This window comes from Sciurus carolinensis, chromosome 8, assembly GCF_902686445.1.
Source record: "Sciurus carolinensis chromosome 8, mSciCar1.2, whole genome shotgun sequence".
Taxonomy (NCBI): domain Eukaryota; kingdom Metazoa; phylum Chordata; class Mammalia; order Rodentia; family Sciuridae; genus Sciurus; species Sciurus carolinensis.
Genome location: NC_062220.1, coordinates 88,902,389 through 88,918,656, shown reverse-complemented (window position 1 = coordinate 88,918,656; position 16,268 = coordinate 88,902,389). Strand labels below are relative to the sequence as shown.

At 39.1% G+C, this 16,268-nt stretch overlaps 1 protein-coding gene across 1 annotated transcript in view; it reads right to left on the bottom strand.

Moving 5' to 3' along the window:
- The window catches only part of Plekha8 (pleckstrin homology domain containing A8), a 61,004-nt gene extending 45,326 nt beyond the window's left edge, over nucleotides 1-15,678 (bottom strand). Inside the window, 1 exon segment of the mRNA XM_047561300.1 lies at nucleotides 15,263-15,678. Within this exon segment, the coding sequence (XP_047417256.1) occupies nucleotides 15,263-15,302 (40 nt within the window). The 5' untranslated portion in view covers nucleotides 15,303-15,678.
- Between the last annotated feature and the right edge of the window lie 590 nt (nucleotides 15,679-16,268).

The window sequence follows — 16,268 nt, the reverse complement described above, 5'->3', positions numbered from 1 at the left end:
TTGAAAAAATAAACAAAATTGATAAACCTTTAGCCACAGTAACAAAGAGAAGACAAGAGAAAACCCAAATCACTAAAATTCGGAATGAACAAGGAAATATCACAACAGACACGACTGAAATAAAAAACATAATTAGAAGCTATTTTGAAAATCTATACTCCAACAAAATAGAAAATTTCAAAGACATCAACAGGTTTCTAGAGACATATGAATTGCCTAAACTGAACAAGGAGGACATACACAATTTAAATAGACCAATTTCAAGTAACAAAATAGAAGAAGTCATCAAAAGTCTACCGACAAAGAAAAGTCCAGGATCAGATGGGTTCTCAGTCGAGTTCTACAAAACCTTTAAAGAAGAGCTCATCCCAATACTTCTCAAAGTATTCCATAAAATAGAAGAGGAGGGAACCCTCCCAAACTCATTCTATGAAGCCAATATTACCCTGATACCTAAACCAGACAGAGACACATCGAGGAAAGAAAATTTCAGACCAATATTCTTAATGAACATTGATGCAAAAATTCTAAACAAAATTTTAGCAAATCGCATACAAAAACATATTAAAAAGATAGTGCACCATGATCAAGTGGGTTTCATCCCAGGGATGCAAGGTTGGTTCAACATCAGGAAATCAATAAATATAATTCACCATATCAATAGACTTAAAGTCAAGAATCACATGATTATTTCAATAGATGCAGAAAAAGCATTTGATAAAATACAGCACCCTTCATGCTCAAAACACTAGAAAAAATTGGGATAGTGGGAACATTCCTTAACATTGTAAAGGCCATCTATGCTAAGCCCATGGCTAATATCATTCTAAATGGTGAAAAACTGAAAGCATTCCCCCTAAAAACTGGAACAAGGCAGGGATGCCCTCTTTCACCACTTCTATTCAATATCATCCTCGAAACTCTAGCCAGAGCAATTAGACAGACCAAAGAAATTAAAGGGATACGAATAGGAAAAGAAGAACTCAAACTATCCCTATTTGCTGATGATATGATTATATACTTAGAGGAACCAGGAAATTACACCAGAAAACTTTTAGAACTCATAAGTGAATTCAGTAAAGTAGCAGGATATAACGTCAATGCACATAAATCTAATGCATTTTTATACATAAGTGATGAATCTTCAGAAAGAGAAATTAGGAAAACTACCCCATTCACAATAGCACCAAAAAAAATAAAATACTTGGGAATCAATCTCACAAAAGAGGTGAAAGACCTCTACAATGAGAACTACAGAACAGTAAAGAAAGAAATTAAAGGAAACCTTAGAAGATGGAAAGATCTCCCATGTTCTTGGATAGGAAGAATTAATATTGTCAAAATGGCCATACTACCAAAAGTGCTATACAGATTCAATGCAATTCCACTTAAAATCCCAATGATGTACCTTGCAGAAATAGAGCAAGCAATTATGAAATTCATGTGGAAGAATAAAAAACCCAGAATAGCTAAAGCAATCCTTGGCAGAAAGAGTGAAGCAGGGGGTATCGCAATACCAGATCTTCAACTCTACTACAAAGCAATAGTAACAAAAACGGCATGGTATTGGTACCAAAATAAACAGGTAGATCAATGGTACAGAATAGAGGACACGGACACAAACCCAAATAAATACAATTTTCTCATACTAGACAAAGGGGCCAAAAATATGCAATGGAGAAAAGATAGCCTCTTCAACAAATGGTGCTGGGAGAATTGGAAATCCATATGCAACAGAATGAAACTAAACCCATATCTCTCACCGTGCATGAAACTAAACTCAAAATGGATTAAGGACCTCGGAATCAGACCAGAGACCTTGCATCTTATAGAAGAAAAAGTAGGTCCAGAGCTTCAACATGTCAGCTTAGGACCAGAGTTCCTCAACAGGACTCCCATAGCACAAGAAATAAAAGCAAGAATCAATAACTGGGATAGATTCAAACTAAAAAGCTTTCTCTCAGCAAAGGAAACTATCAGCAATGTGAAGAAAGAGCCTACAGAGTGGGAGAAAATCTTTGCTAATCAGACTTCAGATAGAGCACTAATCTCCAGAATCTATAAAGAACTCAAAAAACTCTACACCAAGAATGCAAATAATCCAATCGACAAATGGGCTAAGGAAATGAATAGACACTTCACAGAAGATCTACAAGCAATCAACAAACATATGGAAAAATGTTCAACATCTCTAGTAATAAGAGAAATGCAAATCAAAACCACCCTAAGATTCCATCTCACCCCAATTAGAATGGTGATTATCAAGAATACAAGCAACAACAGGTGTTGGCAAGGATGTGGGGAGAAAGGTACACTCATACATTGCTGGTGGGGCTGCAAATTAGTGCAGCCACTCTGGAAAGCAGTGTGGAGACTCCTTAGAAAACTTGGAATGGAACCACCATTTGACCCAGCTATCCCACTCCTTGGCCTATACCCAAAGGACTTAAAATCAGCGTTACTACAGAGATACAGCCACATCAATGTTCATAGCTGCTCAGTTCACAATAGCCAGATTGTGGAACCAACCTAGATGTCCTTCAATTGATGAATGGATAAAGAAACTGTGGTATATATATATACAATGGAATATTACTCAGTCATAAAGAATGATAAAATTATGGCATTTGCAGGCAAATGGATGAAATTGGAGAATATCATGCTAAGTGAGATAAGCCAATCTCAAAAAACCAAAGGACAAATGATATCGCTAATAAGTGGATGATGACACATAATGGGGGTGGAAGGGGTTGGGGTTAGGGTTAGAGTTAGGGTTAGGGAGCGGGGCAAGAATGGAGAAAGGAAGGACTGTATAGAGGGAAAAGAGGGGTGGGAGGGGTGGGGGGGAAGGGAAAAAAAAACAGAATGAATCAAACAACATTACCCTATGTAAATTTATGATTACACAAATGGTATGCCTTTACGCCATGTACAAACAGAGAAACAACATGTATCCCATTTGTTCACAATAAAAAAAAAAAAAAGAAAACACTTTTCTGCAAAAAGTTCCTAGAGTTTCCAAAGCACATAAAGAGACCACAGAATTCTCATTCTCATTAGACAAGATTTAAATGCAGAGTGATAGAGAGTCCAGATTAGTACTGAGATAGTTCTTTTGTAATGTGTTATACTGGGCAAACAGGAATACAGTCCAGCAATGAAAAAAGCAAAGGAAAAAGGGAATGGATGATAAAGAGGCCATTAATCTACTTCTTGTTTTAAATTTATCTGCAGTTACCTTGGAAATGATAAAATATTAAAGGTAACAAAAGGGCATATGAAAACTGTGAATCAGTACCAGTCCCTGCTCCCTTAGATTACCACTGGACTAAGAAAGCTTCCTATTCAATCCCCACCCTCTTTATTGCTATCCTCTATTAAAAGACGGAATATGACTGGGCATGCATGGTAGCATACCTGTAAACCCGCAGGAGGCTGAAGCAGGAGAATCTCAAATTCGAAGTCAGCCTCAGCAACTTAGTGAGGCTCTAAGCAATTTAGTGAGACCCTGTCGCTAAATGAAATATAAAAGAGGGCTGGGGATATGGCTCAGTGGTTAAGCACCCCTGGCTTCAGTACCAAAAAAAAAAAAAAAAAGATGGTATGTGATATCAAACTTCCTGCTTGGAAGGATTAGACAGGAAACAATAATAAGCAGAAATAATTTTAGATCATATCAACTACCACTGCCAGGTATGGCATAAAGGAAAACTAAAAACATATAAATGATGATTTCATATACTTTTTATTATCCTGGATTATTTCACTATAGAAAGTATACATGACATTTATTTATGGTAATTCAGCATCCACCCAGCATACTTCTGTTGCTGAAAACCCCCTCTCCACACTTCATCCATGTAGTTTGGGGTGGGGTTGAGCAGCTCCAGCCTGGCCTCAATGTCACTCTCAGAATGGGCAACCAGAGAAAATGCTGAGACATTTGCTTGGACTGGGGAAAGACAGAAAGAACTAGAGACAGTCTCTTTTTTCTTTGGTCTTAAGGATGTTTGCCTGGAGCTGCTGGCAGTGATTGTGCCATCACATGAGACCTAAACATGATTTGCACATAAAAAGAAAAAGGAATTGGGGGATTTGGGGGGCAGAGGGAGAAAAGGGCAAAACTGGATGACAGTGATTGAGTCCCTCAATCACACTGTTATGCCTGAAGGTAAGAAATCCTTTGGTACTTTTCAATTAAGTAAGCCAATAAATGCCCCTTTTTATTTTAAGACTGTCTGAACTGGGTGTTTTCTTCAAGCAAAAGAATTCTAAATTATCATATAATCATCTCACTACATATACCAAAAAAAAAAACCCACTTGACAAAAGGTAACCTCTTTTCATAATAAAAAACACCCAACATACTAGGGAGAGAAAGGACTCAACCTTAACATCTACAAAAAACCCATAGCTAACACATATGATGGTGGAAAGAGAGGATCTTTCCTCCTAAGATTAGAAACAAGACAAGGATGTTTGCTCTCACCACTTCTATTAAACACTGACTAGAGGTGTAGCCAGGGCAAGTAGGCAAGAAAGATGAAATAAAAGACATTAATCCAAATTGGAAAGGATAGAGCAAATCTAGTTCTATTCACAGACATTCTTCTATATATTTAAAACAAAAACAAACTCATGCCATCTACTAAAAACAAAATAATTAGAAACAAGTTCAGCAAGACATTATATATAAATATCAATTTTAGTTCTGCATAGTTGCAATGAACAATCTGAAAATGAAATTTAAGAAAACAAATCCAGGCGCTGGGACTGTAGTTCAGTGGTAGAGTGCTTGCCTAGCATGTGTGAGGCACCGGGTTCGATTCTCAGCACTGCAAATAAATAAATAAATTTTGAAAATAAAGGTTGACTAACAACTAAAAAAGTATTTAAAAAAAAGAAATCCAAAATAATAATAATCCAAAAATAATATACTATTCAGAAAAAAATTAACAAAAGAAGTGAAAAATATAAATACTCTGAAAGAGACAAAACATCCTCAAACATTATTAATGAAATTTAGAAATATCTGAAGATCATTATTTCAAAACTGCTACAAGCTTGTTCTTTTCTCACATAGTGCGAATATCTTTCTACAATACCACTAGCAACCACTTGCAAAATTTACTAGAGACAGAGTCATATTATGTTGCCCAGGCTGGTCTTCTACTTCTGAACTCAAGTGATCCACTTGCCTGAGCATCCCCAGGAACTGAGTAACTGTGACTACAGGCACCTGTCACTAAACCAGAAACGATTTTAAATTCAAATAGTGTTAAACAATATGTATTTTTTTCAATGAGCATAATTTTCTTCAAATTATGCACTTATATTTGGATCTAAATTGGTATTGCTCACGTTCATTTTGTACTAAAATTTCTTTGTTTTTATTCCCAACAAAAACTACTATTTTAAAATCAAAATTTCAAAATAGAAATGTTCTTATTTCCTAAAGAAAATGTGACTTATGAGTCACACCACTTATGACTAAAAAATACTGTAGATTTGCTTCTTTTTTTCCCTCCCAGCAGCCTTGTGACAAGTAGTTCTTCCAAACACATCACTATAAAGGGGGACATATGGACTCCATTACATAGATATGGAGAGCAGGCTGTGCCCTGTTGAGTTGCTCCGATGTGTAGAACAGCAGTTTTCAGGCTGTGCTTAACCCTGAGTTACTCTACTTTATGAAGCAGTAGTTTGCTGTGAATTATTTCATTCTGGATACATGCCAAGGTAGAATGACTGTACCCCTTGTTTATACAAGTAAACAACCATCAGCTGCACAGTATAATCTTAAGGCACAATCTGACAAATTAATTGTGCTATTAAAAAATGAGCACCTGTAAACGTTTCAAATTAAATCAGAATCACATGAATACATGGGTATATCAAACCCATATCAGAGAAACCAGGCCTATGAGCTTATTGAACACACCAAACAACCAACTGATGCTACCCCCTCACTTGAGACCTATAAAAAGAGAAACACCGCAGGACTGGATGGATACCAGTGGCACACCAACCAATTTCAGATCATCAAGTGAATGCTTCGGAGATTGACAAAAAAGGAACTTCCAACTCTGTCCTCAGGTAGGGGTGAGGCTCAGCTCATCTCCATCTCATGCTTGACATGGCCCACCTTGAAAATGCTTGCTGTCCAGATGCTGGTCTAAAATAAATTCCACACCCTGACAGCTCCGTGCCCTGAACAAGTTCTGACCGGTTCCTAATCTTCTCTGCCCACCTGCAGTGACATTTTTTGCATTTCTCTCTTTTGCCTTTACTCATTATGTCCTCCTGAAACTCTGTGGCCACTATTAACCCTTTCTTAGCATTTCTGTAACCTATATATCATTATGTAAATTGTTCTTTACAGAAACTAATAATACTGGAATAAAAGAATATGCTATTGATGCTATTGCCCAGCTCATAGCTACCAAGTGACCTATGAGTACTCAATACTTGGTAAACTACAACCAATGAGTGATATAGTTTGTGAATTTATTGTTATTCAACAAATTCTGACATTGTGGAAAGACACAAACATTTCCAGTCCATGTTAATGGCACAGCTTGCTCATGACAACAGATACTTAAAATATTTTAAAATTTACATAAAATAAAATTCATTCTTTGGCAAACCATTCCAAGTTTCAATAAATGCATAGTACTCTAATAAGTACCACAATAATCAAGACACAGAAAAATTCCATTACCTACTACTCCCCAAATTCCCTTGTGCTATTCCTTTGCTGAAATACCCCCAATGTTTTTTAAATGCTTTTATTAGTGTATTATAGTTACACATAATAGTTGGGTTCATTTTGACAATCATACACACATGGAATTTAATTTGCTCCATTTCAGTCTCCAGTGCCTCCTCTTTCCTACCCCTCCTCCCCAGAGTGTATTCTGAGACAGGATCTTGCTAAATTGTTGGGGCTGGCCTCCAACTTGCAATCCTCCTGCCTCAGCCTCCCAATTAGCTGAGATTATAAGCATGTACCACTGAACCCAGCAAAACCTACCACTTCAAATTGCAGAAAAGCACAGTTATCGATATACTGTGACCCCTGACTTCCATCACCGCACTGGTTTCCAAAGTCCAACCTTGGAGTTCAGTCACACCTCATGGCATCAGAACCTCCCTCCATCTCAGCTATCCTAGTGGAGCTGGACAAGGCAGTGGATAGCAAAGACTTGGATTCCTTTGCCAGGTCAGTCAGTAACATTTTTACTATAGCTAGGGAAGAGGGAAGAAAGAAGAAACACCCCTCATCATAACATGTAACCAAGCATTAGCTAAATTACAGACTTCTAACTTACATTAATTAATACACATAGCATTCTCTGAGCAGTTATAATTCGCTAGGCTGGGAGAATAGAGAAAAGAGGATTCTAGCCCTCAAGAATTGGCAGTCTAGTGGGAAGTCAGGTTTACAGATGGTGAGGAGACTATAATTATGATTGTAGGAAATTCTCTTCAGAACCTTCTGTTAGAGAGTGCTGTAAAATCACTTCTATGTACTCTGGACAACAAAACTGGGTATTTTTTTCTGGAACGTGTTTCTTGTATGTCCCACCAGCATCTTACTTAGAGTCAGGAAAACTTTGGTTCAAGTTTAGACTTACAGCATCCACATGTGCCATCTTGAGCAAGTCACTTAATTCCTTTGGGCATTATTTTCCAATTTATAAACAGAGAGATGGATGCTTACACTGGCCTCAAATGTTGAAGGACTGAAGTCCGTCCAAGTCAAATATACAGGCCAATATACAGGGATAAAAGCAAAAGGACATCTTCAATGTTAAGGTGGATGACTAAAGACTTTTAACATTCCAGCCTGTCAGAATGTGCCCCAAATTTGCCTTTAAAATTCCAGTAAAGGCAACAGAAGGTCAAAGTCGACACCTAACCTCCTCTAGGGACCAGTTATATGCAATGTACTCCCTCTAAGTCATTGCCAAGTCAAAATCACAAAATTTAACTGGAAGTGCATTTCATTCTTTGGAAGGATTTCCACTAGATTACAATCTTCTTTAGCTCAAAGATCACATTCTACTCCAAGCAGTATCTCCAACATGCATCCAGGGTCTGACAAGTGGTGCTGAATATTTCTTGAATGAATGAATAAAAGAAAAGGGATACTAGTCAGTGTTGAAAGTAGATTGGTAAAACAATTTCTCTGGCATTTAAAAATCAACACAGAGCAATTTTGTCTTGGATTATACAGGAACAATTCTATCTGAAGGAAATGGAGTGGATTCTCAAGCAAATATTTTGCATTCTTTGATGTGACTTAATACTAAGAAAGGTCAGCCCTCTCTCTTATGAGTACTCTCTATGTATTTTCCATCATCTCTATCTTCTCTGGTGCTGCCGTACAATTCACAGGCAAACTTGAAATTGAATCCAAGAAGAGAAACACCTAAGCATCACACTATTTTTTTGGACATGCCCTCCCTGTTGTTTCATTCATCTATTTTGTGTACAACAATAGCTCCAAAGTTTGATTTTCTGACTGTCTCAAATCTATTCCTAATGGAAAGTAATGATAACAGGAAGTGGTAAGGGTAAAACACTGAGGGTGCAGCCTAAGAACAAAGATCCCCAGTCTTCACCACTGCAACGAACATAAAGGAATCTATGGATCATTCCCAGCATCTGACCATATCGCACATCAGATCAGAGGGAAAACTAGTGCCACTTTTGATGGGGTGACAATGAGACCATGGTATCACATCTCTTAAGTTCCTTAAATTATTAATTTTTTTCTGAAGGCAGAAGCACAAACCAATGGAATGTGAAATTACATGATGTATAATTATGAGTCATCCAAAGAGAATCATATGATTGTCACATAACTGTAGAGTCAAGTACAAATTTTTGATGGTTTATTTGGATCTTTTCTTTTATAATTTATAAAGCTCTGATTTCCAAGGGAATATTTAAGGAATTCAGGATATATATAGTCTCAGAAGTCATGAGCCACAGTTTCCACAGAGAAAGCTGAATACACAGACTGAATTTTCCAGGCATCTTTAATCAAAACAATTATTTAATTAACCTATCCTTAAGTGAACTATGTACCAGGCAGGTTCATATATACTATCAATTTCATCTTCTTAACAAACCTAGGTATGCCTATTATTATTGCTGTTATTTTAAAACTGAAATTCAGGCAGATTAAGTAACTTGGTGAGGGTGGCAGCACTAGAAAATAGTAAAGCAAAGGTCTGAACTCAGGGTTGACTTCAACCTTTTGCACATAAACACTTCAATATTCTGGCCTGTAACTCTGTTATTAGTTTGCTTCTTCAATGATCCCAAATGTTCACATAACAAAGGCTTGGACCCCAAGGGGGCATGTGAAAACCTGCAGGCATGACATTGAAGGAGACTGTGGAACCCTGGTTCCCTCTTGTTTTACTTACTGGTCATGAAGTAAGCAGTTTTCATCTGCCACATGCTCCTACTATGACATGCTGCCTTACCTCAGGCCTAAAGCAATAGGGACAATCGATCATGGATGGGAACCTCCAATACTAAAATAAATCTTTTCTCTTTATATGTTGATTTCTCAGGCATTTCATCATAGTGTTGGAAAGCTAACTAACTTACTGTCACTAAAACCAGGAATTCCATGGGTAAAAGTTAACCACCAGATGGCTACACCGGAAAGAATGAACTCATGCCAGGCACGGTGGCCCATGCCTATAATTCCAGTGGCTCAGGAGGCTGAAGCAAGAGGATCTTAAGTTCAAAGCCAGGTTCAGGAACTTACCGAGGCCCTAAGCAACTCAGTGAGCACCTGCCTCTAAATAAAATACAAAAAAGAACAAGGATGTGGCTCAGTGGTTAAGCAACCTTGGGTTCAATTCCAGTACCAAAAAATAAAAAATAAAATAAAAATGAACTTGTACTCCAACCTCACATCACACATCATACACAAAAATTAATTCAAAATGGATCTAAGATCTAAAGGCAAAAGCTGAAACTATAAAAGAAAGAACACAGGACTAAAACTTCATGACCTCAGATGAGGCAATGGTTTCTTAATATATGATAAGCAATAAAAGGAAAAATTTTATAAATTGGTCTACTTCAATATTTAAAATTTCTGTGCTGTAAATGATACTATCAAGAAAATGAAAAAAAACCTACAGAATAAAATACCTGCACATCATGTACTGTATCACAATCATATATTATATAAAAAACTTATATTTAGAATAAAGAGTTCTTGCAACTCCACAATGAAAAAATAACTCAATTAACAAATTGGCAAAGGATGTGAATAAACATTTCACCAAAGAAAATATACAAATGGCTTAAAAGCAAATGAAAAGATGATCAATATCATTAGGAAAATATAAATCAAAACCACAAACCATTTCATATACACTGATAAGCTATAACAAAAAAAAATCAATAATAAGTATCATCAAGGATATGAAGAAACTGAATCTTTGACTGCTAAAATGGTTTAGCAATAAACCATTATTTGGAAAATAATTTGACAGTTCCTCAAATTGTTAAACAAAGAGTTACCATATGACTCAAAAATTCTATTCCTAGATACATAGCCAAAGAGACATGAAAACATAAAAACTTATACATATTCACTGAAATGCTGTTCTTAATAGCCCCCCAAAGAGAATAACCTAAATGTCCATAAACTGAAGGATGGATAAGCAAATGTGGTATACATATATACAACAGAATATTATTTGGCAATAAAAAGGAATGAAGTACTGATACATGCTCCAACATAGGTAAACCAAAAAAAAAAAAAATCATGCCAAGGAAAAGAAACTAGAGATAAAGACCATATGTATGTTTTATAATTCCATTTATACTAAAATAGGCAAATTGATGCAAACAGATTAGAGACTGCTCAGAGAAAAGGGCAGGGTATGTGAGTGATTTCTAATGGGGTTTCTTTTTAGAACAATGAAAATGCTCTAAAACTGTGGTAATGGTTTGTACTCTGCATATATAAAATGGTCAATTTTATGGTACCTGTATTATTAAGAATGGTCAATTTTATGATACCTGTATTATTAACTCAATAAAGATGCTAAAACTACAACAGAAAACATTGACCAGTAGTTGTATCCTGTTCTGAATCATTCATATTCTAGATGTATTCCTGGCACTGTTTACACAGCACAAACATATAGGACAAGTGACACCTTTCTCCAGCTGCAGGGGGGTGGGGAGCAAAATTATAGCACCTTCTCAATGACAAACACCTGGTCAGCATGATTGAAGTTTTTGTTATGTTTGAAATGCAGTGCTACAATGTACTTGTGCCCTAATCTGCTAGATACACTCAGGAAGTATGCAACTGGCTGGAGTGCTTAGCAGCAGCCCTCCTGTCTGCAGGAAAGGGACTTAAAACTGCAAAGTGAAAAACCCAACTCAAAAAATCTCCTTGTGGCAAAGCATAGGCACAATATTGGGCATTCGAAGCCTTCCTCACTCCTGAACTCCTCTCCACCTCCTATCCCCAACTAGCCTTATATTCTAGGTCAAACATACTTCAAATATAGGTACATTATGCATCAACAAGAATTATATAATGATCTAGCAGCAAGGACCATTAAAAGTATTATGTAATGGAGCACTGACTCTGGAGTCACTTATGTGTGAGCCGGGGCTCATTCCACTGCTCTGTCACTCAATATGTCTTCATTTGGAAAATAGGGATAATAAAGACAACTGCTTCTGAAAACTGCTACAAAAATCAAATTAACTAATATATGTAAAATGTTTAGAATAGTGGCTGGCACACTCTTAAGTGCTAATAATCATGAACTGGTAAATTTATTATTTTTATGTAGGAAAACACTACAGCTCAAAATGATAAAGTGAGAGCAGTCAGCAGTGATGGAGATAGTATTCAATTTCAGGTCTCTGACTCCTGGGCCAGAATTCTACAGCATTAATGTATAGCCTTGCACATATAATATTCCTTGACTAAATTTTAGGTCTTGAAATATTAAAAAAATAAATAAGCATATAGTAGCTACAGTAGCATATTGTGTATGTCACAAAATATGGGTGTCTGTAAAATGTTTAATTTATTTCCTTTGCATCTTAGACTGAGAGATCTAACATCTGAAGAGACATTCAAACTAAATCCAGAATGTCCACTATTCTGCCCTTCAAAAGACAGATGGCTAAGAAGTTGCTTTTTGTTTCTTCTTTTCCATTTTTCATTGAAGGAGCACAGGGTATACATAAATATGTCTGGCAACTGAGTGAAAAGGAGACTACTTTTTATCTGTTTCTGCACTTTAAAGGTATATTCATGCAAACTATTTAGATGCCATTCTTAGGGTTTAATGTTTCTAACTTTCAGTAATCAATACCTATAAGTTTAATTCAAAAGACTCACAAAAGAACTATAATGTTTGGTAAAACATAATAAATGCAGGAGAGATACAAAGAAGGGACCACAAAACTTTCTACACTGCAAAAAGAGTAAACTTGTTTAAATTTCACCACTCTTCTCTCACATATGTACACAATATGTATACACAATCACACCACAATGTTTTAATCAGCCAATGAGGCCCCATAATATTGGGTCTCCCACACACCCCGGCATCTGTGTAGTTTTTGTGCTCTTCTCAATTCTCCAGTCAGATGGGTCTGCTTTTCTTTCCTCAAATCCACTGATCTCTGTCCTGGTTTGGGGACTTGACACTGGCATTCCTTATGCTTGGAAGGTTCTTCGTTAAAGCCTGGGTTCGATCCCCAGCACCCCCCAAAAAAAGGGGGGGGGCTAACATTCTCCAAGGATTTAAGGATCAAGTGATAAACTGATTTAATTTCTCCACTCCAATTTGACACAAAGTATTCCATATTAAGCTATCCACATGACAGAAACATATAAGCTATTTTAAAAGAAGCATAGGTTATAATCCTTTGGAGAAAAAAAATCCAGAATGGACATAATCTTGGACTTGGATTATATACATTTTAAAGTTACTGTGTACAAAATCACAAGAAAAAAATTAATTTAAAAAATAAGCTTCAGAAGAAGAAAAAGTAGTGATATTGCCATCAAAGTTTGTCACTGACAAGCATGTTCTTTTTGGGAGACCCACTAGCAAAGGAGAGTGGAATAAACAAGAATTCATATGATCCTCCTAGGCTATTACCAATCTTCTCCAAAGTAAATTTATCTCCTAATGAAAGAAAATGTGCTGAACCATTATTCTAAGTACATCCAGAAAAGTAGCCAATGGTGTGATGGACTTGTATGAATAGCATGGCCACAAGAAGTGGGCACGTAAGTCAAAGGAACGTGCAGCATAATGTAAAGACAGCTGCCTCTGAGCTGGGTTCAGTGGCAGATGCCTGTAATCTCAGTTACTCCAGAAGATGAGCCGAAAAATCAGAGGCCAACCTGGAAAACTTAGCAAAACTCTGACTCTAAAATAAAAAGGACTGGGGATGTAGCTCAGTAATAGAGCACTTGTCTAGCACTAGATTCCTGCAACCCCCCAAAATAGAGCAAACCATCAGCTACCTCTGGCAATGGCTCCAGAGCCCCTTTAAAGTTTCTACCCTGGCACCTGATAACATGAACTCTTTTCCAACAGAACAGATGATATGCGCATTGTGTGACAAAGATTCCAAAAGATTCTTTTAGAGAAATCTTGCTTTAATGAGGGTTATACAAGGACAATCTGGAAAACAATGTAAAAGGCATTTCACTGTCAGGATATAGGTATTGTACTAAGGGACATAACTTTTCATAGAGAAAGGAAGAGGGGAAAAAAGGAAGAAAAGCTTTTAAAAGGAAAGGGAGGTGGAAGAAAGGTATGAAGAAAGGATGAATGCTGAGAATGAAAGAAAAAAGACAAAAAACCTGTGTGAGAGAAAGGGGTCAAGGACCAGCAATTTGATTTGATTCAAGGACATAAGATCCACACATCTCAGCTTAGGGAGACTTCAAAGGGAAAATTGCCTGGCCAAGCCTCCTCCTCTTAGATTAACACAGTGCTTAAACAGCTGCTGGTGTTCACCAAACTGAAGCCCAGCTTTGAGTTATTCACATCTCATCTAATCTAAAAGCTGACATGAGTGGAGGTCCTTGAAGAAGAGGCCATAAACATATTCACTCTAGTGATCTCTCTAGTAATTATACAGGAAGAATAAACAGAACTCACTACTAACTACATATTATGCAAAGGGAAAAGATTCTGGGTACACCCAACAGGTGGACTTTTGTCTGTGCTGTGTGCTGTGACCTCCTCAAAGTTTACATGCCAATCGATCCCCTCAGGCACACTCATCTTTCTTAAAACACCCAGAGCATCAACACACTACAACCTTTAAACAACTGTCCCAAGAAAAAGTGGGGAAATCTCCCCTATTCTACCAGAAACTGAGAACATATCTGGTTTCAAACACATTGGCATTAAAATTGCCCATTTTCCAAAACAAAACGTTTAACTGCAAAGAAGAGTCTAACAGTTTCCAGCATATTTAATTTTTAAGTTAAATAGTGGTTACTCAAATAATAAAAGTGCTCATTTTCAATCATCATTCACAGCTAAACAGTAGTTCCAACCTTTCTGAGACATGAATAAAGTACTTCCAGAAACTGGAAAGAGTGTACCATTTTTTAAGCCATTCCGCTCAGCAGGGTAAGGAAACACCTGCTCATATTTGCATTCATTTTAGGGTAGTTTCTGAGTCTGTAAAAACAAAGGAAATGCTCAGTGAGAAAATAAAAAACCTCAGGCATACTGTTGAATTGCAATCGGGTAATCGCAGATGACTCCAACGGTGACAAAGTCAAAGTGCATGCACTGGAGACTTATGTGAGACCTTTCACCCCTGGAATTCCAGGTGACTGATGGCATTTGTGTGAAATCTGGCTGGGAGCCGGGCGATTCCTGCTCCCTGGCTACAATGCGGGAGTCTCCCAGAGGATCCCAGAACCGCTGTTAGCGCCTTCTTCCCGGTGGCATCGTGCCATTCAAGGCACCTCAAAGCCTGGTCTTCTGTAGCTTTCCGTGAAGCTCTCACCCAGCCCCGGAGAGGGTCGTATCCGAACCGCAGGGAGGTCACGGTCCTATGAGAGAACTGCTCTGGGAGAGACGCCGGGTCCGTGCCACTCTCGGCGGTGTCCGGAGGGGCGGCGACTGCGACCCCACAAGGCGCGTCCGCCCGTCGCCCCCGGCCGCTCAGACAAAGGACCGGCCCCTGGCGCGCCCCCGGCCCGGCCACTCACCGCTCAGATAGTTGGTCCACTTGTACAGCACGCCCTCCATGGCGCCCGCGCCGCGACGGGGCCGCTCGCCCACGCCCGCCGGCCGCCTCACTGGCCCCGGGCCCAGGAGGCGAGGAGAACCGGCAGCAGGGCCATTGCCCGGCGAGGCCCAGACGCCCACTGCCGGCGCCCGGGCCTGGTGCGGGGACGCCCGGCCCGCCTCACATCCTCGGCCCGGGGGCGGGGTCACTGCGACGGCCTGGGTGCCAGAGGTAGCGGCCGGCCGGTGGGTCCAGGTGGTGGGGCCGGAACGCCGTCCACAAGGGGGCCAAGGCGTCGGGCAGGCTCGAGCGGCGGCCAAAGCCTCCAATGTGCGGCGAGTACGACCCGGGTCGCGGCTATAGCCGGCAGTCACCGCGCGCTACCTGAGCCCGCGACCCACCCGGCCGGATCGCGCTTGCGCATGCCCAGTGCGCCGCTCGTGCGCATGATCCCAAAATCCACTCCGGGATTTCGCCGCGGCGGTGGCGTCGGGTTGACGTTGCGGGAGAGGCTCGCAGGGAAATTGAGTGCGGGAGGGCTGGCGTGCGAGCCGGCGATGGTTGAGGAGAGAGGTCTCTGAGACCAGTGTGAGACAAAGTTGATTTTAAATGCATTTTACATGGGTAGGGTGCAGCTTGCCATGTTTGAGGGTCTCCTTAGGCTATCCCCTGACTTCTACTCCCCAATGGTCCAATTCTTAACTTCAAGGTTGTCTGATTCCGCACACACTTGAGGTGCCCAACAATAGGGCGAATGACCCATTTCCTGGGCCGAGGATATGGGAATTTCAAGATAGAATACTGTTAGGTCAGTGTAAAATAGGTGCGGAAGTGTGGTCCTTGTACCCTTGACTTGACACCACCTAGGAGCTTGTTAGAAATGCAGAATGTTGCACCTAACCCAGACCTTCGGAAACAAAATATCTGCATGTCAACAAGATCTCCCTGGGGGAATTCTTAGTACATAAAAGTGTGAAAATGGGGCT